Source organism: Lissotriton vulgaris, chromosome 9, assembly GCF_964263255.1.
Source record: "Lissotriton vulgaris chromosome 9, aLisVul1.2, whole genome shotgun sequence".
Classification (NCBI taxonomy): domain Eukaryota; kingdom Metazoa; phylum Chordata; class Amphibia; order Caudata; family Salamandridae; genus Lissotriton; species Lissotriton vulgaris.
This window is the reverse complement of record NC_141697.1, coordinates 839,978,918-840,002,756: the sequence shown is the minus strand read 5'-3', so window position 1 is coordinate 840,002,756 and position 23,839 is coordinate 839,978,918. Positions and strand designations below refer to the sequence as shown.

The window sequence follows — 23,839 nt, the reverse complement described above, 5'->3', positions numbered from 1 at the left end:
TTTTTCGTCCTTCTCAGGTGCCTGATGCGATTCGACGGATATTTACGTTGCGGGAGGAGATGTTTCGGCTACGGGATGAAGCGAGGAAAAGGAAAGCCGGCGAGGAGAAAACGAATCTGAGTGTCGACGGGAAGCAGTTATCCATCTTTTATTCAGATAAGATTGATGCAGTGCATGTTAAGCCGATGCAGGAGGCAGCGCCTTTGTACGTTCCTCCTAAAGGAGCGGGCACTAGTTTGGATTGAGGGTCTGCTGATGCTCAAGGGTATTTCATCTATAACTGGGTTTATACTCTTTGGAATAGAGCTGATGTTATGGCATTAAAAGCGGCATTGCCTGATCCACAAAAGAATCCCGCAGCCTTTTACGAGGAAGTTGAGGGGGCCCTAAATTCCTGTACTATGACCTTTCCTGATATTGATTTGTTTTTCGGGCTTATATTACCCCCAGATATGTGAAGATCTATACGAAAGGTAGATGACCTTCAGATATTTAAGGTTAGATGGGCGGATCTTGAGGATGAGGATAGAGAAAGGAAACCTGCACAGAAACCGCCCCAGTCGATTTTAGATCTTCCCGCTGCTATTTTGATTAAATTAAAAACGCTTATCCCCCCCTAAAAAGATTGATTGGACTATGTTAGCGTCCTGTAAACAGAAAGTAGATGAATCAGTTTCAGATTTCTTTACGCGATTTGAGAACACTTTCCATGATTTCAGCGGCCAGTCGCTTACGGACGACACGGTTCGACATCTTTTTGTTGCTAAATAGGTTTCGAATTTATTACCGGGAGTAGCAGGTCGATTAAAAGCGAGTGAAAGCTCTTGGACGACTTTGTCGCCAGCATCCCTCCTGACGATGGCTCAGTATTATGAGCGTCAGGAACTAGAAGCGAAAGGTAGTAAGGAAAAGAAATCTAAAGATTTAAAAACGAAGGTTGTGTTAGCGCAAGTGTATGGGCCATTTTGTAGAGGTAATGATAGAGGCGGCAGAAACTTCCCGGCTTCTTCCTCTTCGGGCCGTACTGATTTGGCCCGGGATCAATGTGCATATTGTAGGCAGAGAGGCCATTGGGCGAATGAGTGTCCATTGTTGCGTGCACAGCGGCAAGAGCGGGGGCAGGGATTCATGAGGGGTAGAGGAGGTTCTTCAGGCCCTAGGGGCAACACGAATGATTGAGCTAGGTTTGATACTAGTATGCGACCGCGAGATGGGTCCAATGTCTTTGATCGACGAAATCAATATCAAATGTCTGAATATGTACCTCCTGAACAGCATGATTCACAGTATGCATAGGATTGCGAAGGATGGGGTAAGGAATCAGTGGAAGTGCCAGTAGATCAGAGGGGTCCTTATGTTACAGCACATGTTTTGGGTTCTACTGATCGGTTCCTGGTAGATACAGGAGCTACTCGTAGCGCTTTGTCTAAAAAATTGGTTCTGAGGGCTCCCCTGTCTGGCTTAACAATTACGTCAATAGGGTTCGATGGAACGCCTTCTATTAGCCCACTATCACAACCTCTTGCACTTTATGTAGATCAGTTTGCTGCACCATGTCCATTTTTTGCTCTCCCCGAACACGCCTGACAACATTGTAGGCCTGGATATGCTCAAGCATTTTCGGGCTACGATACGATGCTCCCCTGAAGGAGTACGTGTCATCTTAAATGACAATTATCCAACAATGGAGAGGGTGTATACGATTAAAGAAGATGCTGCACTGGCCTCTTTACCTCACACTTTGTGGGCCACTTCAGATACTGATGTGGGGCAGATGATCATTCCTCCGGTGCACATTAGTGTAAAGGAGGGAGCTGTGTTGCCACGCCTGCCTCAGTATCGAATTTCACAGGAGGGGGAGGAGGCGCTAATACAGATAGTGCGGGATCTGATTAAAGTAGGGGCTGTTGAAGAAGTCCCATACAATGTGTGTAACAGTCCTATACTACCGATTTTGAAGAAAGATACTGACACTAGGATTTATCGATTTATTATCGGTTTGAGGGAGGTCAATAAGATAGTGATACCTCAATACCCAGTGGTTTCTGACATTACGACACTTCTTACTCTGGTCCCGCCAACTGCAACAACGTTCTCTGTTATAGACTTGAAGAACGCTTTCTTTTCGATCCCTATTCATCCTGACAGCCGATATCTTTTCGGATTCACGTTGAACAATAGATCGTACAGATTTTGTAGAGTTCCCCAAGGCTATACTGAGAGTCCCAGTATTTATAGTCAAGCGTTGAAAGGACAATTGTATTCTTTTATTTTACCCGATGGTGTGGCGCTTATACAATATGTCGATGACATCTTGTTGGCAGCCGACACCCCTGAACAATGTGAGGAGTGTACGTTGTCTTTGCTTACCTTTTTGGCATCGCACAATGACAAAGTATCGAAAAAGAAATTGCAATATTGTAGACCAAAGGTAACCTACTTAGGTCACCTTTTGTTTAAGGAGGGGCGTGCACTTACACCAGATCGTATTCAAGCCTTTTTAGACACACCATGCTGTGGATGCCCTTTTGAACCAAACAAAGACGCAGCATTTAACTAGTGCTCGTCTGACAGGGTATGAGCTAACACTATTGGCTCCTCATATTACATTGAAGAGATGTGCAACATTGAATCCAGCCATGTGGTTGCCCTTCCCAGCGACTCAGTCTGAGGCACAAGAGACACATGACTGTGTCTTTGTGACTGAGGAACAGACAAAGGGTCGTATTGACTTGCAAGATACGCCCTTTACAGATGTGGATGGAGAGCTGTGGGTGGATGGGTCTTGTTTGAAGTTACCGGATGGGACTACCTCAGCAGCATATGCAATTACTACACTACACACAATAGTGGAGACAGCACGCATACCGCAGAAATCAGCTCAAGCAGCAGAACTGATAGCGTTGATACGAGCATGTGAGCTTAGTGCAGGGTTATGTGTGAACGTCTATACGGACAGCCGCTATGCTTTCGGAGTAGCGCATGATTTTGGCCTGCTCTGGAAGGAAAGGGGCTTTTTGACATCACATGGAGCACAGATAATGTATGGAGAATTAGTACATAATCTCTTGACTGCACTGACCTATCCTAAAAAGATAGCTATAGTGAAATGTAGTGCACACAAGAAAGTGACAGATAAAGTGGGACAAGGAAACGCTTTTATAGATTGAGTTGCACGTGAAACTGCGATGCAGCCTGGCTCCACTCCAATGTATGTTGTGAAGTCACAAGTTGAGCGGTGGCATGATGCTAGGGAAAAGGTGTTAGAGATACAAAAGACTGCTACTGAGAAAGAACGAGAACAATGGTCAAAAGATGGAGAAATGGATGATGAAGGCTGTTGGAGGAATAAGCAGATGGATAGGTGGAAGTTACTCACAGCCTTTGTACAACCTATGGTTCAGATGGCACATGGGCTAGCACATGTTGGAGCTTCGGCAATTGTGAAATTGCTTACACAAGTTTGGGAGCATCCAGAGATTGCTAGCACGGCAAAGAGAATAGTACAGACCTGCAAGATTTGCCTTAAGTATAATCCAGGAAAAGGAACACGAACTCCAGCAGGAGGATTTGCAACACCAACTGCACCTTTTGAAGTACTGCAAATGGATTATATTCAGCTGGAACAGTGCAATAATCTGAGGTATGTCCTGGTTGTGGTTTGTGCATTCAGTAAATGGATAGAAGCATACCCTACAAAGGACAATATTGCAATGACTACTGCCAAGGTGCTGTTGAAGGAATTTTTTCCTCGATATGGTGCTTGCAGATTGTTGTGGAGTGACAACGGGCCCCATTTTGTGGCGGACGTTATTAAGTATGTCCTGAAGGGATTATGCATTGTGCAAAAGTTCCATGCTGTGTTCCACCCTCAAACAGCAGGATTGGTGGAAAAGTACAATGGCACATTGAAGTAAAAATTAGCAAAAATACAGGCTTCTACTTCTCTGACTTGGCCAGATGCTTTGCCTTTGGCATTTTTGTCTATCAGATCAGTACCGCATTTTCGGACGGACCTAACGCCCTATGAGATCGTTTTCGGGTGCCCCATGAACATATGGGGGGTGCCCAAACCGAGCTCAGTGTACGATGTACCTTGTGTTTTAATGAATGACTATTTGGCAAAATTAACTGACAGCTTGGTTTCCATTCCAACAGGTTCGAGAAGCACTCCCGGACCGGTCCACAGGAGAAGGTCATAACCTCCGGCCTGGTGACTTCGTCCTGGTGAAGTCTTTCGAGAGGTCAAGCAGTCTGGAGCCGAGGTGGTGCGGTCCTGAACAGGTCCTCTTTGCCACAAGAACAGCAGTGCGAAAAAATTGGATCCATTCCATTCTTTGCCGGAAAGTACAACCTGACCTGGTGGAGCCTGCTGTATTGACCGGCCATCGAGATATCTTGACTACGGAAAGAGGCCGTGCTGTGGTACCAGACGAATCTGAGGAATTCTTCCCGGACCAGACAATCCCTGGATCAAGAAGATATAATCTGCGACCAAGAAATGAATCTGCAATTGTGTGAGAAGTTGTCAGAACGGTTCCTAGGTCAGTGAAACGGAGAGCCGATGAGGCAAGGGGGGGATCAGCCATGCATTAGTGTAGTGACACCCAGCTTGGCCCGCTGGTGAAGAAAACAACGGCTACCTAGGGGTAAGAGTTCTGACAACACTTTAGTTTCAGGAAGATACTGTGTACATTTGTTCAAATGGATAAGAAGAAGATTTTTGGTTCTGTAGGTTTTATTATCATTATAGAAGCTATTGCTACAGTCATGTGGTTTGTGGAGGATAAATCTCCTGCTCGTGAGCTATATGTTGTTTCCACTCCAGTCCCTGATGAGCACTTTTTCTATACACTCCCATATCAAGAGTTGAAACATCGGCAGTCATATTTGAATAACACTTTCATTCAGATGCTGCATCATACCCACGTTGCTACAAATGCTACAGACTGCTGGATATGTGGAATGATGCCAGCGCATCAAAAGAAAGGGAGAACACTGTTCATACCTCTTCCTTTCTCTCACAATGGCTCTTGTATAGCATGGTATACTTTGCTTTTTGCTACAAGAAAACCGACAGTAGGTAGACTACTTTTCAGACTGAATAAAGAATGCCATCAAGATAAGGAGGGCTATCCACAAGCCAATGGAACTATATGGAAGTGGGAAGAATATCGACCGGACAATGAATCGACACCTTATATTTTCACGAACACCAGAGACACTGTTGGACAAGAGAAGTTTGTGATTTCAGTGGCCCAAGCACAAGCAGATTTATGTGTACAGAGTGTAGGCCATATTCCTGTAGGTGTTAGTGATTGTATTGTTGTATTGAATATTGATGGCCTGAACAACAGTACATTCTTAGCCTCTCATAATACTTACTTTGTATGTGGAAACAAAGGCTATTATCGATTACCAGCTGGATGGTCCGGAGTATGTTATGTATCGTTTTTACTGCCACCTGTATTCCTGGCACCTGCATCATATCACAAAGATTTGAAACTATTGAATAATGTGACTATAAATAGATATAAGCGAACTCTGTCTGTAGATGATATTGATCAGACTGATACTAGTCTGCAGCAGTATATAGATTTCAATTTAGGATTATTTTTCTTTGTGGGAGCTGCTCTGAACAGCAGAAAGATACGACGATTAACAAGGGTGGTTGAAGCTGTTACCAATCAAACTGCTGCAGCTCTTGGGAATCTTACTGAAGAGTTGCAAATTACTAGGATTGTTGTATTACAGAACCAAATGGTTCTGGATGTAATGCTAGCAGATAGAGGCGAAGCTTGTAGGATTATCGGAAGCAGCTGCTGCATCTTTATCCCTGACCACACTCCTTCTGTGTAAAAAGCTATTAACAAATTACATAAAATTGCAGCTGATATACATGTCGAAAATGGATCCTGGACCTTCTTTGGGTGGTTTTGGACCTTGATTTCTACATGGGGTTGGAAAGTTCTCACTGGACTTTGTATACTTGTTGCCATATTATGTTCATGTTGTGTATGTATTCAATGTAGCCCAATGATATGTTCTTTATGTCTTTCATTTTGTGTGCCTAATAAACAAACTGTCGCAGAGGCTACCCATAAGAAAACTATAACTAGAGAAATAGCTGACAAGATGAGCATCGATATAAACAATGAGTATTTAGATTATCCAAGGAAACCGAATGTCTTCAGCAAATGCTGAAAGGGTTGTCTGTTGTAAATAAAACAGCGATAGTATTAAGCATTCACTGAAGACATGCTATCATGTCTTTGTTCTAGTTTTCCCGCTCGTACTTGAAATACGGCCAGACTCCATTTTGTTTCCTGGCGTCCATCTTGTATGCTATACGTTGCCATGTGCTCGACACGAGGCGAGTCCTACCTCACTGATTGTCACCCCTGAAGTTTGCCCAGCAACAGGCTATAAATAGTTCCTTGTGCGACTAGCGCATGCCCAGTAGGGGTCACATCTGTCTCTGATTAGCGTAGATTGGAATGTGAATTCGGCGGGTCTCAAGAACCGTTAACTCCACCCATGTATCAATCATGTTCAAGAAATGTCCATATATGGTTGTAAATCATGCTTTGAGCTGTAACCGCCTACTTATGAGCCCCTTCTTTTGTGTATAAAAGGGGACCACATGTCTGAGTTCTTTGTGCTACCTTGTACAATACTGTAGAGTGTTGTGTGGGCTGTAGTACCACATTTAAAGGTTTATTAAACTATGTCTTTGTATTTCCAGTTTCCGTGCCAATTTCTTGTGTAGTCTGAGGACTCCGTGCACAGAAGGGCGAACCCTTGGCACTCGCAGGCCTTGCTGAGGCCTGTACCCATCAAGCCCCTCAACTGGATCTGCTCCTTCCTCACCGGCAGAACTCAGTGGGTCAGACTCCCTCCCTACCTCTCGGAACTTACAGAGACCAACTGTGGAGTGCCCCAGGGCTCAGCCCCCATCCTCTTCATCGCCTGCATGGCCCCCCTCACAACCATTTGCAGGAAACAGGGGCCCCTACGTGGATGGCAACCAGCTGAATATCTCCCTCACCAACGAACCCAACATCACCAGACACAACTTCCAAGAAGAGATGAAAGCCATCGCCACCTGGATGAACAACAACTGCCTAAAACTCAACTCAGAAAAGACTGAAGTCCTCATCCTTGGCACCATCCCCTCCACATGGAATTACTTCTGGTTGCCCTTGGCCCTCGGAAATACCTCACCCGACGGACCATGCACAAAACCTCAGGTTCATACTGGACTCATCCTTCACAGTGAACCGCCAGATCAACGACGTCTCCTTTATTTGCTTCAACACCCTCCACATGCTTCGAAAGACTTTCAGGTGGATCCTAACCAAAACCAGAAAAACTGTCATCCACGCACTTTTCAGTAGTAGACTGGACTACGACAATGCTTTCCATGCGGGAATCAACAAGAAACTCCTTACCAAGCTCAAAACTTTCCAAAACGCCAAAGCCAGACCGATCCTCGATATCCCCAGTCAAAGCCACATCACCTAATACCTCCGAGATCTCGACTGAATTCCAGTCAAAAGAAGAATTACCTTTAACCTACTCACCCACGCATACAAAGCCCTTCATAACACCGGACCTGCATACCTGAACAGCTGCCTCTCCTTCCATGCACTCAAAAGACACCTCCGATCAGCCCAGCTCTCTTTGGCCAATGTCCCGCATATCAGCAAGACTAGAACAGGAGGAATGTCCTTCTCCTACCTTCCAGCTAAAGCCTAGAACACCTTCCCCTCCACATCTAGTAATCTCTAACTCTACCCCAGTTCAGAAGGACATCAAGACATGGCTTTTTGGACAGCCCAAGTAATCAACAGATCTGCCTCACTACCCCCACTGCCCAACCCCTGCAATGGTGAGTATCTGCGCTTTACCAACCTTGATTGATTGATCTGTGGTATACTGCGGAGCATGCGAATGATTAAACACATCATTATTGGTTAACCAAAGACCTTGCATAATAAAAGGCAGCCATATTGTTTAGACCACACTTTTGAAATGTAGCATAGTACTGTTTGTGTAATCCATAGGATGCTCCTACATGCTATGTCACTCCACTCTACGACATGCCACTACACTCTATATTATTCCACTCTATGCCCGCCACTCTAAGACACTCTATGACACACCATTCTAAAACACGTCAGTCCACTCTATGCCACGATATGCCCCTCCACTATATGCCAATCCATACTATTCTATGACACCGTCACTTCACCCTATGATGAGCCACTCCACAGTACGACACTCCCTTCCAGTCTTTGACACTCCAGTATAGTCTATGACACACCACTCCATTCTTCGACATACCCCTCCACTCTATTCCACTCCACTTCAAGTCCCTCCATTGTAAGACACTATATGACACTCCACTCTATGACATATCACTCCATTCAACTGTATGACACACCTTTCCACGGTACACCACACCACACCACTCTACAACTCTGTGCTCCACTCTACAACATTAGACCATGCCAATCTCTTCCATTCTATGACATGTCACTCCACTCTTCAGCATGCCACTCCACTCTATGCCCCTCCTGTAAGACACTTTGACACACAACTCTGACATGCCACTCTGACACACCACTCAGCTCTACTGTATGACTCGACTCTGCAACTCTGCACTCCACTCTATGCCACTACTCACTATGACACTCTACAACACGCCAATTCACCCCACTCCACGACACTCTCCAACACTGCACGTCACTCCATTGTACGACACACCACTGCACTCTACCAGAAGCCACTACTCCCTACTAAATGCCACTCTGACATGCCCCTCTACTCTATGAGACCCCACCCCACTCTGTTACACACCACTCCATTCTATCACATGTCAATCCACTCCACGACACATTACTCCACGACATTGCACGCCAGTCCACTTTGTGACATGCCACTCCATTTTATGCAACACCACTCTACTCTATGCTCCTCCACTCTAAGATACTCCATTCCACTGTAGGAGTAGGACACTGCACTCCAGTTTACGCCCGCCACTCCACTGTACACCAGTCCATTGAATGCCACTCTATGACCTGCCACTCTATGACACTCTATGACACGCCATGCCACTCTACTCTACAACAAGGCACTCCACTGTATAACGCGCCACTCCATTCTATGACGTGCCACTCCACTGTATGAAACCTAATGGCACTCCGTTCTATGACATGCCACTCCACTCTACTCCACCCTGTGCCACTCCACATTACGACAGCTTCCTCTAAGTCCTTCCTAGTCATGCCCCTTTATCGACCCATGGGAGTGGGGAATCAAGAAGAGCAGGAAGAGAAAACCAAGGACCACATGGATATTAAAATAGAAGTCACATCTAGATGGCATTCTCAGCCCACAGAGAAGGTTAAAGATCAGGCCTTAATCAAGGGGCCTGACACTGCAGATCAGCAGGGCAAAAGAAGTATATTCCCGAGCACCTCAAGCTCATGAGTCACTCAACAACACCAGAACTTGAGTCTAGACCCCCTGGAAGAGCAGCATGATCCCCAATCATAGGCAGGGGAGGCGTAAGGCCTACAAGCAAGGGAAACCGCAAATGCAATGCAGGTCGTCCAGCCCCAAGGAATGATTCCAGAGAAAGAAAAAAAAACACCAGATGCCATGGCAGATGTTGCAGTACTGCAGGGCCAATACATTAGATGTACAGGTTTCCATCTCACAGACAATAGCCGTCCTAATTAAAATAATTGATGGGAAACAGGATCAGTTGAACAATCTAATCGTAAAAGATCAACCACTTGGAAGTAAGGATTTTAAAGAACACTGAAATAACCAAATGAAAAGCGATGGGCCGGCTGTAAACCACTGGGACATGACTTGCATTGCCACTCTAACAGGCCCCTTGTAACTGTGCCTGACTTCCATGTTCGTATCAGAAAGTAGGAGTTAATCACGCTGATCCCCCTAGCCTGCATTTAAAAACAATGCTTGACACCGCTCAAAATACAACTCATGGTTTATGTATTCAAATATTTTGTAGGCATAACAATAAACAGGCACAATAACGTTCACCAAAGTGCTGCAACAGCAGTTCTGGGCCCCACAAGGAGATGACTGACATTGCCTCTTTAAAGGGTCCCTCGAAACAACCCTCGTTCTCTTTGTCTTATCTTTTTGGGCATGATTTTGTATTTTGCTCTCAGGGAATCGAAACAAAGAGAGTCTTAATGTATTGCTGAAAGAACAAGCATTCACAATGCAATAGGTCTCGCAATTGTGAAATTTTGAGCTATTATCGTTGTAAATGACAATGCCTTTTATTTATGGGTTTAAAAAACTTTGGAATAATAAAAAGCATTGTCAATTACAAAATACCGATAGGTCAAAGTTTGGAAAATGCAAGAGCTATTGTATTACAGAGTGCGCGGTGTCCCTGAAATGGGCGCCACGATCCGCATTAAAGTAAACAAGCATTGGAAATACAATAGGTCTCGGATTTGAGTTTGAGCAAATGGCATTGTAAATGGCAATGTCTTTTCGCCATGTGTTATGGAGTGTATGCATGTGGTTTGTAGTGGAATTATGTGGGTTGGATTTGAATTGGAGCAATGGTGGCATGCTGCTCTTTAGATGAATATGTTTAAAAGTAAAGTGTGCCATACTGCAATTGCTACAATAGTTAATTGTGGATGCGTTAACAATTGATGTGTGTACAGATGGCTGGCGGTGTGTGTGCCTGTAGAAATTGTGCACTGATGGCTGGTGGTGTGTGTGCCTGTTGGAAGCGTGCACTGCCGGCTGGAGGTGTGTGTGCCTGGTGGAAGCGTGCACTGACAACTGGTGGTGTGTGTGCCTGGTGAAAGCGTGCACAGACGGCTGGTGGTGTGTGTGCCTGGTGAAAGCGTGCAATGACGGCTGGTGTTGTATGTGCCTGGTAAAAGCGTGCACTGACGGCTGGTGATGTGAGTGTGTTCCTGGTGAAAGCGTGCTGTGACGGCTGGTGTTGTGTGTGCCTGTTGAAAGTGTGCACCAATGGCTGGTGGTGTGTGTGTGCCTGGTGAGTGTGTAGTGGTGAGTGTGTGGTGGTGAGTGTGTGGTGGTGAGTGTGTGGTGGTGAGTGTGTGGTGGTGAGTGTGTGTGTGTGTGTGTGTGGTGTTGTGTGTGTGTGGTGTGTGTGTGTGGTGTTGTGTGGTGTTGTGTGTGTGGTGTTTGTGTGTGTATGTGTGTGGTGTGTGGTGTGTGGTGTGTGTGTGTGTGTGGTGTGTGTGTGTGTGTGGTGTGTGTGGTGTGGTGTGTGTGTGTGGTGTGTGTGGTGTTGTGTGTGGTGTTGTGTGTGGTGTGTGTGGTGTTGTGTGTGGTGTTGTGTGTGGTGTTGTGTGTGGTCTTGTGTGTGGTTTATGTATGTAGTGTTATGTGTGTGGTGTGTGTGTGTGTGGTGTTGTGTGTGTGTGTGGTGGTGGTGTGTGTGTGTGTGCGGTGTGTGTGTGTGTGCTGTGTGTGTCTGTGTAGTGTGTGTCTGTGTGGTGTTGTGTGATCCTCTGTGAGACACCGGGGTCTGTCGTCTGGAATAGAAGCTTTGGTCAGATGTGGGAGCATGGAAATGTTGTGCTCCTGTGAAAGAGCTGGCAGGTGATTGGGGTCCACTTAGGAGCCAAAGACTCTGAAACCAGTGCCCCTGTCTTTAAGACCATCACACCAGTATGTCTCAAGTCCGCATTCTCAATTTGCGATTCGCTAATTGCTAATCGCAAATTGAGAATGTCTTTCCATTCATTCCTATGGGCCTCTAGGCCCATAGGAATGAATGGGGAGGTATTCCTTAATTGCGACTCTCAAATTGCAAGTCGCAATTAAGGAATATTAAGAAATCGCAATTTTTTTAGCAATTTCTTGATGCATTGCATTTTGCAATTCCTTAATTGCGATTCCTTATTTTTCGCAATTAAGGAATCGCAAAATGCAATATTTCTGCATGTGCCTGTTGGTGCGGTACACTACGACATTGCCAGACCCACTAGACTGACCTTCACTTTCAATTTACCAGTAGATCTGGAAAATAAGATTGTCTCACCTTAGACAAGACACCTACCAAAAACACAGAAAATTAACACTGCAAATGTAGCCTTTTTTAAAAACAACTGTTTTCAAACCATTATTCCGCTTCACTGCTTCGGGGGACACATTATCTTACCAAAATATCCTTTCTGCATCGGGTAAAGGCCAAAAAGGTTTCAACGATCTGCTCCTTGCTTCGGGTCTTTTTAAAATCCCTCTTCACGCCGCCACCTTCCATCTGTGGGAAACATGCCATGTAAGGTGTCAGTACTGTGCCTCTCATGTAATACGTATATGCTCTGAGTGCCATTTCAAAGAACCTCCATTCAGTTAGTGGGTGATAAAACAATGAAATGAGGAAAGTATTATAAGGGATTTTTGTACGTATATATCTTTTCCTTCATAATGTGGTGCAGAATGTATTTTCACCCTTGGTTACATATTTACACACTGGTATGGTACTGTTGTCTTTGAAACAAATTCTCTATAATGTGTGGAAGTGTGTGTTTCTGATCCTTGTCAAATTTGTCTTAATGTTGGCATAGCCACCAACTTGTTCAAGATGGATGTCACGCTAGTCATGCATATTCCTTCTGCCCTACATATCTCACTGCCTGTCGTTTCTGCACCAGGTAGGCAAGCACATTATTATTTGTTTATTTCCATTTTCATTGTTCGTGCTGTTTTCAATGAACTTCCAAAGGCTCACTCACGAAACAGACGCTATCTCTTCAAGATCTTTCCACTATATCACTGTGCCCTATTCATTCATATAACACACTGTTGTTTATATAACTAGTTTGTCCTACCATCACCAGATAACATTAGCATAGAAGGGGCAGAATAATTATTCATGCAGTAGAATTGTGCTTAGGTGCTAAGCCAATAAAGCATTTAATGTTACTGTGCTCTGAATTGCTAATACAATGATACATTTGCTCACATCACAGTGATGTTTGCAGGTCTGATGATATAATTGCACAAATACTATATAAAAACCCTTGATTTTCGGGGCGAGCCAGAAGACATTCCTGTTCCTCTAGGGATGATGTCCGTTTCTCTCCTGATTTTGCTACCCACTTTGGACTTTGACTAGTTTTTGATTTTGTCTTTCTCTGTATTGCCTTTTTTACTGGGAGGTTTAAAGGCACTTACTCTGTATCAGAACATTGGAATGTGGAGCACTCCATTGAATACAATGGAGGGCTTTGTGCTTCTATGGGCCGGTAAAAGCCAGTAGAACAACATTCCACGTTGTGTTTGTTCACAGCTATTGATGTAAACAAAGGCCTGTCGGGCGGGATGGTATTTAAACCCCCTCAGGCTCCGAGGCCTTTGTTTTATTTGTTAGAACATTCTGGCCTCTAGTGGCAAAATGTTCTAAATAGCCTTATAGCCCCTCGTAGCTGGCCTATACCAGCCATTAAATTCCTGCTCCTTTGTTAAAGGCCCGAGCCGATGGCTGGTATAGCCATCTACGATGAGCAATAAGGCTATATTCAGAATTTTGTTATAAACCTTTTACCTATTCTGCTGATCTAGAACTCATTTATTGAGTGGACCTGTTCATTGAATTGACTGTATTTACTGATATGTTGGTATGTCGGGGGGGGCCTTGACGCAGGAACACACTGCCTCTTGAAATTGAGTATTAACACGGTCTTTTCAATTCACCAAATTGCAGGCATTCTGTTTGAGATACATGTTAAGGTCTCAAGAGCCACAGTATTGAAGAGCAGAACAGGGGCTGGCCCAGATGAGAAACCTTGACTTCTCCCTGGAGCACAACTTGGACCCACAGGCAAGAATGTTGTGCTACAGCACTGTTCATGCTGACTTTACTGAGAAGTCTGGCACTTTAAAATGTCCTATTGATGAAGTCTAAAAAAATATATATTCAGACTCGCTTCTATTTAAGACTTGATCAACAAGAGCAATGTAAGGAGCAGTGGCCACGTGAATGGTACATCCCTTACCCTAAGGAAGAGAGGATTTCTGTTGCTATTGTAAACTGTTCTCTGCCTAAGTATGTGAGGTGGAAAGGTGTGGATTAGTCCATCTTGCCAGTTTCTTGGTGCCATACATTCCATTCTAGAAAGCCCTTAGGTAGCAATTCCTAATCCTTTGACTCGTTTGGTCTCCACATGAATCACTACTAGGAGTCGGGGATCGCCACAAAAGTTTTTTTCATTTTGAACATCAAAACAATAAACAAAGTAAAGAAAAAAGGAAAACATCAAAAACACAAATCACAACATAATATTTTCAATTTTACCTTTAGCTTTTTTATGTATATATATATAATTATTTATTCTGCTAAAATCACTTAATTTTGTAAACAGTCATGGACCTCTGTGTAGGTGACACAGACCCCATGTTAAGAATCACTGCCCTAAGGGATCGAAATCAAACTGATTGTAACATCCCCAGGACCCTAGGGTGAGACTATAATGTCATTGTAAACCCTATAATATCAGAGGATGAAGTGATGGCAAATGCTTGAGGAACCTAAATTCAAGTTTTGACATCAACCTCCTCCTCCTCAATCGCAAAATTTGTCTAAAATTAGAACTTTGCTTTGTGTGGTTTTTTTTGTGCAGCTTTATATAGCGCAAACTCGACCCGAAGGTATTGGAGCGCTTTACATGAGCACCGGTTACATTACACAAGGACATATTATTTATTTATTTTTTTGGGTAGGTACGAGGTGATTAAGTGATTTGCCCAGAATCACAGGATGTGGACGCGACCCGAGGCTCAAACCTTGGTTTTCAGCACCAACTTAACTCCACCCTCACCAGAGACAACCACACCTGGACATACGACACGAACACCGTAGCCAGAGGACTCCACATATAGATCTCCAACTGCGCAGACGAGCTCCCCTTGCTACGCAAACCTGACAAACAGCGCCCCAGGAAAGCCGCCTGGTTCACCACTGACCTCCTGTTGTATATGAATTTAGGATCCTAGTGTAATTTTCCCGAGTCATGCCCATATAGAGGTATAAATCACCCTATCCTTATATAGGCATAGAAATCATAACCATATTTAGACTTAGCCTATGCAGTCCAAATACGGCATGGCTACTTCCACTAGTTCCGAAAATTCACAACGATTTCTTGGAAAAACCCGCCTTCAGCAGTCAGGGACTTTCTCTTGCTTGAATATTGATTTAACCAAGAACTCATGGAGTTTTCAAAGTACTGAGTCTTTGATGACGTTATTATGTCCAACCTTACATCAAACCCGGCACCTTCAAGGTATAAATATGCCCAGACTTGCCCAGGCAAACACACAGTAGTTTGGAGCAGTTTGACTATCTACCTACACGACACAGCTCGCTGAAGCAAGTGCCGAAGGAAGCTGACCCTCCAGCAGACGCACTGAGAGAGACGCTGTCTTTTCTCTTGCCGAGAAATCCAGCTCCAGTGTTTCCAAGCTACCCTTGCGGGTTGTTGGCGAGTCCTCAGAGAGAGATACCAGACCTGCTTCGTTCTAAACCAAAGTACGGAGCTGATTAGACCCTTCGAGAATTCTTGGATAGGTTCTTGGCAAAAGAATACTGAAACTAAGCTACACCTCACTTACTTCTTCCCTTGTACTAGACCTAGGTTAGGTACACCGGGGTAGACGTATTTTAGAAGCACCAGTTGAGTACTTTTAGTCTTTCTTAATTAAAATGTATGTATTCTAGGTTATTTTATATGGCTTAAAAATCATATCATGCTTTTACAGTATTATTTTATAATACTCTTCGTACTGTACGCATTGTACTTTGCAACCAGTATTACAATTATAGCAGTTCATTTCCTCTGCATGAGAAAGAAGACTGTTCAATAAATACTTTTATTGAAAACGCCCGTCTCCCTATTTCTCTGCACCTCTGGTGAAATGTAGCATGCACGATTGACTGAGTGAAATATCTATCTATTGTTTCCGCGACTCTAGAGATACATTTCTTATTCTTGGGAAACAAAGTTGTCATGTTTATGCGGTTGTCAGAAACGAATCCTTTCTTGTTCATTCGAGAAAGTTTCTAGTGACCTCTGAGCTAGCTGGCACTCACAATTAAGTCTAATATATTTGATAGAGACCTAGTCGACCTCAGTCCTACGTCTAATCTATAGTATATATTATTCCAATGTGCAGAGCCTATTGGGAATATAGGAACTACACTACATGCCGCCCAACGTTTGGTAAGGCGATAATCTAACGCTAGATAAGAGAGTAACTCAGTCGGGCTTTTCACACAGACCCCTTTTTTCACGTAAATACTCCAATAGACGTCTGGAGTGGGTAAAAGGATATAATATCCGCCAAAAACTGAGTAGAAAAAAAAATCCTATGTAGTAGTTATTGGTTTGTTCAACGTTGAAGGATACAGTGTTCCAAAAATATTGTGCACATTATCTTTGTTTCCTTGAAACTTGCTCTGCAAAATTTCGGTCAAAAAAATGTCAGAGAGTGACGACGAAAGGGAGAGAGCTGCAGCAGCAGCTCAGGCAGTTTTAGACGACACAAGTCTCCAACAGAATGACCTGGATGCTATACTCATCCCGGTAAATATAAGTAAAACAATCACTATAAAGCTTATAAATAATGGAGTATCATCGAGAGGTGGTAAAGTAATATTTGTTATAGAGGCACATGAATATTGGCAGACAGAGGTATTCTAATCATGGATTCTGTTTCCTGCAGCAAATCCAGTAACACACGAGTTCCACTACTACAAAGTAGAGGAACCTCCAGTGGAATACGTTCCTTTCGAGGACGTTGAAATTCCACTAACTTACCAAGAGCATCAGCTCTGGTTTAAAGGCGACCTACAACATCAAAATCACATTACCAGGCTCGGTCCACTAGGTAGACCAGGAGCAACATGGCCGGTATTAGCCAGCTATACACCACATCTTGCCATTGAACAAATGACAGGTCCAGAATTATTAGATCAGAAAAAACAGCTAATTAAAATACATAGACAGTTGGTTCAATGTGTAATGTGGACTTTAACAGTCCAACCTGCTATGAAGATTCCACAACACACCCCTCATCAGGGAAACACAAACAAAATGACACCACATACTATACAATCAGTCATTGGTAAATTACCTGCAAAACGGGAACAAATTCCGTTCTGGTTAGCTCAAAAAATTACTCAAATAGAGGCAGTATTTCCCGATAGTACACCTCATGAGAAACACAGGATTCTCCACTGGTCGCACACCTGTTACGTCACAGGTGTGTCACCCTAGGCACAAGTATCGAGTGCTGGTTACCAGCTCAGATAAACGATATAGTTCATACTGTGGTTCAATTCATCAAAGTTCTTTAATACCTATTTCCACCAGTTAATTCACATTTACTTCAAATTAGATCATGTTAGGCGTAAACATAAATCATTCCAATGAACTTTGATGAATTGAACCACAGTATGAACTATATCGTTTATCTGAGCTGGTAACCAGCACTCGATACTTGTGCCTAGGGTGACACACCTGTGACGTAACAGGTGTGCGACCAGTGGAGCTATCAAAGACACCTCAGGAGGGAGGTGATACCCTAGAGCACAGTCTAAACAGCATATAAAAATTCAGAAGCGGTGCACGACCCATTATCTAGAAACACAGGATTCTGACAATCTGTTTACCAATGGGGATCACACCACACGTGGAGGACTGTGACACTTGGGGTACAGTCTTTGCTTCAATCTACACAAAAACACATGGTGTTCCATCTATGCCGGTAATACCAGATGTCCTAAGACAGATTCAAAATGAATACGGATCAGAACCTGCTTTAAATCTTAGTATGAAGTTACTAAAAGATTTCCAACAGGTCTCGGCTACACTATTAGCAAACATTAAAGGTGAAGCAGCGTCCGTGGCAATCCGCCAAAAATTAAAAGAAATCGATAAATCAGAACAACCATATGAACTTGCAAGAAGTATTGAAAAATCCTATGAAGAACTAGGTAGAGATAGTTTGGATGGGAAACCAGTACAACTCCAACTGACAGAAAATCCTTAAAAAGTTTTTATTAAAAAAAATCTCACTACTTCTAAAAAGAAGTGGGAGAACACTAAACAGACAGTTCCTAAAGAGAAGCGTTCTCAGTCCAGACAAAGGTCTCCTAAACAGGAGCCCTCAGAAAAGAGGTATAACCTCAGTAATAGGGATTATTTGAGAAAACCTGATAGATATCAAGATACTGATACACGTTCCTCTCGTACCTTTCAGACTTCCTCGCAGAAATCCGAAAGAGGAGGACGATCAGAAAAAAAAGGAACGAGTGAAGTCCAAAGATGAACAGGACGTTCCGAAAAATAAGAAGACCCAATTCACCAAAAAGAAGGTAGCAAGTCTAAAGATCAGACATGCCGAGGATCTTGAGGACACAACTCAAGAACGGGGAGTGGGCCCAGACAATGCTAGACAGCGCAGCAGAAGTCACCATAGCTCGCAAGATCTTGAAGGACCATCTGGAGACAGTGGACTTGAATGAATGCATTCAAGTTAAAACTGCCGACACCAGGGTTAGTGTACCCCATAAGTTATATGAAGTACCACTCCGGATGGAGGGTGACATAACTAGGAAAATAAAAGCACTCTTTTGGGAGAAGCTATCTAAGGGTTATGACATTCTTCTAGCTGAACAAGACTGGCAACCTGAATTTGTCAGGAAGTGCCCACATGGCGAAGAGATAATTATGCCAGCCTTCTCAAATCACATTCCAATTCATAAAAAATACACATATGCCAGAAAATGGGCAGTAGCCCAGGCTCCAGCATTATACAAAAATCACGTAGGATGGGATGAGGACTCTCCTCACCATAAAATCCAGTTAAGAAATCAACCTACTGCACAGAGGCAGTATCCAGTTAAGCAAGAAGCTAAAAAACAGGTCAGGGAGATCTTAGATCAACTTGAATACCAAGGGGTGATTGAAACATGCACCTCATCTATGAACAATCCTTTGTTTCCTGTCTCCAAACCAGACAATTCATATAGTCTAGTTTTGGACTAGAGACATTTAAACACTTGTTGCAAAACCTTTGCAGTACAAAATGCACACTGCAGCACTGATGAATAACATTGTGCGGAAAGAAATATAAAACCACATTAGATATTTCTAACTGTTTCTTCTGTCAAAACATTGCACCAGAATGTAGGTACTTGACCGCTTTCTCAATAATGGGGACACAGAGACAATTTTGCCGTCCCCCCCAGGGAGGGATTCAAGAATAGTCCAGGTTTATTTTCAGCCAGAGCAACAGAGTTACTACAAACGTATGATGATGAGGCATTATTTTATGTCGACGACATCTATCTTACAGATGATGATTTGGACGTACACTTGATAAAAGTGAACACCATAATACTTGGGTTTGCTTCTGAAGGGTATAAATTAAATTTCAAGAAATCACGAAATACCCACCTGAACGTCCTATTCTTAGGCTACGAGTTATCGAGTGAAGGCATAATAATAATAATAATAATAATAATAATAATAATAATAATAATAATAATAATAATAATAGGGAAGCTTGTAGAGCGCCTCGTTACTCACATCGGCATGTCCCCGCGCTATAGTGAATGGAAACAGCATTGCCGCAGCAGTCTACATCGCCAGCCTGCTGCACAAATAAATGGGTTTTAAGTTTACCCCTAAAAATCGACTCTAGCGGTTCGAGGCGCAGTTCCATCGGGAGCTTATTCCAGCTTCTGGCTGCCAGAAATCGGAAAGACCTGCCCCCATGCACGCCCTTTTTACTTTGGGAACTACCAGAAGACCGGAGCCAGAAGGTCTTAGGGCCAGAGTGGGCTTATACAGAGTAACAAGGCTCTGTAACGGCACCGGTGCTTTGCCAACAATAATCCAGTGGCATGTGCACAGGGCCTTGAACTCTATTCTACTCCTCACCGGAAGCCAGTGAAGTGCCTGCAATGCGGCCTTTGAGGCCGATCTTCTAGGCAGCCTCAGGACCAAACGGGCAGCAGCATTTTGTATCACCTGTAGGCGATCAAGGCTCCTCACCGTAGTACCCAGATAAAGGAGATTACCATCGGGCGGTGTCAAGGGCATGCACCAGTGTCCGTCTGGCCTCCATAGGAAGGAGTTTCATGACCTTCCGAAGGCTTTTCAGGACACCAAAGCACACCCCCACCACTCGGCTGATTTTGTCACGATTCTCGTTGCCTCAGGATCAGGGTGATGCTGAAAGGGGTCCACCTCCAGATTTCCCCACACTCTGACTGAACAGAAAACACAGAGCGTAGAGGTAATCAAGCGAGGGATAAATCAGGGAAGGTAAGGAAAGGGACTGGAACGGATGGGACAGCTGAAATGACAAGAAGAGAGAATTATCACAACAGTTCTAACTACTCTCATTCAATTCTCGCTATTGAAACAATACATACCAAATAAATCAGGAGGGGACCTCTGTCTCTCTATACCATAGATACTTCTCTATAGCCAAGTGCCGCCTGCAAGAAAACCACTGATTACCAATAGTTCGCACACACATTAGTATTCATAAAAGATGTTCTCATACCACACACATACCCATCATAATCTTCCCTTTGATTGATAAAAGTTCTCTCCAGTAACCCAGCAAAGTAATATGTAGGAAGGGAAACTTCAGTCCCGAAACAATAATGGGAAATGGCTTCTATTAAACGGACCAAGTTCCTCCTGAACAAAAATGTAGCTCACGAAACAGTATTCCTAGTTGGGCCCAACTATATAGGGAACACTAACAAAAATAGAAACGAACAAAAGATTCCTCCGTAGAGGCCTACCAGTTCGTAACCGTTATAGAGACCAGTCAGGGTTCTTTGGTTGAGAATCCTCCAATAGCCGTTCTTCCTCGCGATGATTGCTCGTGAAAAGAAACAAACCCTCACCAGTTTCTTTCGTTCTAATCCCAAGGTACTCAAATCCAAACGGTTCCTGGAAACAAGCTCCAACCACGGTGCACCTTCCCTCGCGGCAGCCGCAAGCGAACGGGTAAGGCAGGACAAGGAAACGCCCTCCGCAGTCCTTGCTCACAAAACCAAGTTCTTAGCCGCTCCTCGATTCCTTTCCGCGACAGCCGCTCCTCGATTCCTTTCCGCGGCAGCCGCTCGCGGAAAGATAACGGCAAACTCCAAATGTTCCAAAGTCTTTGATCCAGGATAGTAGTTTCCCAAAACGTAGAACTCGACACCAACACTCACAGGTTCAAAAGAGTAATCACTTACGAAGCCCCCTAGTGGACATCCTGTATATATATAGAATCAGTTCTCCACCGATTTAGCATTATGGGCGTTGTAGTTCTGTAGGCGCAATTACGCAAATCCTGACAGTATGCCCTCCTTAATGGCGCCTTCTAGCCCCAGGCTTCCCTGGATTCTGGGCATGGAACCGTCGAACCGCAAGAGGGGCATGCACTTCTGTACACGGTTCCCAGGAGTCATCCTCCGAAGTGTATCCTTTCCACGAGATTAAATACCACAGTTTCCCTTTTTGGAATTTGGAATCCAGGATACGACGCACCTCAAACTCCAGCTGGCCGTCTCTCATCACCGGAGGGACCTCTTGACGTCGTCCCGTTTTGGCTGGTTTCAGTAAACTGCAATGAAATACCGGATGTATCCGTAAGGAGGCTGGCAGTTTCAGCTTGTATGCCACTTAATTCACCACCCGCAGTATTTCATATGGTCCGATGAATCGAGGGTGGAAGATGCTGCGGTAGCGAAAACAAATGTTTTTTGTCGACAGCCACACCTTATCCCCCACCTGGTATACTGGACCCTTCTGACGATGCCGATCTTCCCACTTCTTGTACGAGTCTTTCGCCCTTTCCAAGTGCAGTTGTACCCGGCGATGGATCTTCAACAATGCCTTCATCCGGGCAGCAACGGTAGGATGGTTTTGCACATCGCTAGTGATAGTAACAGGCAAGGTGTCAGCATGATAACCCGTGTTGGCCCGAAACGGAGATTCACCCGTAGAACTATGCCAGGCATTGTTGTAGGACAATTCGGCCAGCCACAACAAGGATACCCATGAGTCCTTAGCCTCTTCTGCATAGCATCTCAGGTATTTTTTAAGAGTTTGGTTCAGCCTCTCCGTTTGGCCATCGGACTGTGGATGGAAACTCGTAGACAAGGCATCCGTCACTTGTAGCGCCTCACACCATGTATGCCAGAACCTTGCGACAAACTGCGGCCCACGATCCGAAATGATGACTTTGGGGATTCCGTGCAACCGTACCACTTGGGTCAACAATAACTGCGCCGTTTGAGCAGCTGTAGGGAGATTTCGACATGGAATGAAATGTCCCATTTTTGTCAGGCTATCCACCACTACCAAGATGGCATCACAACCTTTATCCATCGGTAGTCCCAGCACGAAATCCATGCTTAACACTTGCCAGGGCCTAGAGGGGGTAGGTAGTGGCATCAGCAAACCCTTACTCCTGGTTTGTTCGCTCTTAGCTCTTGCACATGTCTCACACTGATCAATCCATGTTTTTACGTCTTTCATCATTCCCTTCCACCAGAACTGTCTTTGTAACGCCTGGATGGTCTTCTGACGTCCCGGATGACCAGCAACCATGGCGTTATGACACCAATTAAAGGCCATCAAACGCAATTCATGCGAGGGAAGAAACAAGGCGTTATTCCGCTTTGGCAATCCATGTTTCAGAGTGCGTTGCATTTCTTTCCCAGCCCACACCTGCCATTGAGATACAGAGCGTTGTTTCCGTACTGCTTCAATAAACAGCTCAACTGTCGTGGCACACACCACCCTCTCGGGAGGTAGAATCGACAACTGCTCTCCCTTTGACGATGCTTCGGAATCCATTTGATGGGACAACGAGTCCGCTTTCTTGTTGTCTGCCCCGGGACGAAAAGTAATAGTAAAATCGTACTCCGCGAAGAACAACATCCAACGCATTTGCCGTTGTGAAAGGTGCCTAGCAGTCTTCATAAATTGCAGGTTTCGGTGGTCAGAGAACACTGTGACAGGATGTTGTCCCACCCACAAGTAAGGCCTCCACTCCTGAAAAGCCCTCTTCACGGCCAGTAGTTCTTTTTCCGCCACTGTATAATTCACCTCTGCAGGATTCAGTTTTTTAGACAAAAAGGCAACAGGGTGCAGCTGACCGGTGAGTTTGTCTCTTTGCGACAGAACCGTACCTATGGCGATGTCCGAAGCATCAGCTTCCACTACAAATGGAACATCAGATTGTGGGTGTCTCAAAATAGGTGCAGAACAGAAGGCCTTTTTGAGCTGTTCAAATGCTTCTCCCGCTTCCGAGGTCCAGCAGAAGGTAACACCCTTCCTCAACAACCGGGTTACTGGAGAGGCTAGCTGCGAGAAATGGGCAATAAATCTCCGATAGTAATTGGAGAACCCTAGGAAGCATTGCACATCCTTCACACACCTCGGAATGGGCCATTCCTGCACTGCCTTTACTTTCCGATCTGCCATCCGAAAACCCTGGGGATTCAAGATCACACCCAAAAACTCCACTTCAGTCACTCCGAACTCACACTTGCTGAGTTTACAATACAAGCAGTGTTCCTGTAGTTTTTGGAGGATCAACTTGACCTGACTAACGTGCTGAGATGGGGTTTCTGAATAAATCAGGATATCATCGATGTAGATGACAACAAAGCGGTCAATGTACTCCTTCATGATATCATTAAGAAAGAATTGGAACGCTGCAGGGTCGTTGCAAAGCCCGAACGGCATCACCAAATACTCAAACAACCCAAAGCGCGTCT

General features: G+C 44.4%; 1 protein-coding gene across 3 annotated transcripts in view; it reads right to left on the bottom strand.

Annotated features, from left to right (window-relative positions):
- Positions 1 to 23,839, bottom strand: part of LOC147692342 (inositol-trisphosphate 3-kinase A-like) — a 913,921-nt gene that overhangs the window by 104,092 nt on the left and 785,990 nt on the right. For all 3 annotated transcript variants that reach the window (XM_086938574.1, XM_086938575.1, XM_086938576.1), the window contains exon 6: positions 12,197 to 12,298. In XM_086938574.1, coding sequence (XP_086794700.1) covers positions 12,197 to 12,298 — 102 coding nt within the window. The remainder of the gene's footprint in view (positions 1 to 12,196; positions 12,299 to 23,839) is intronic.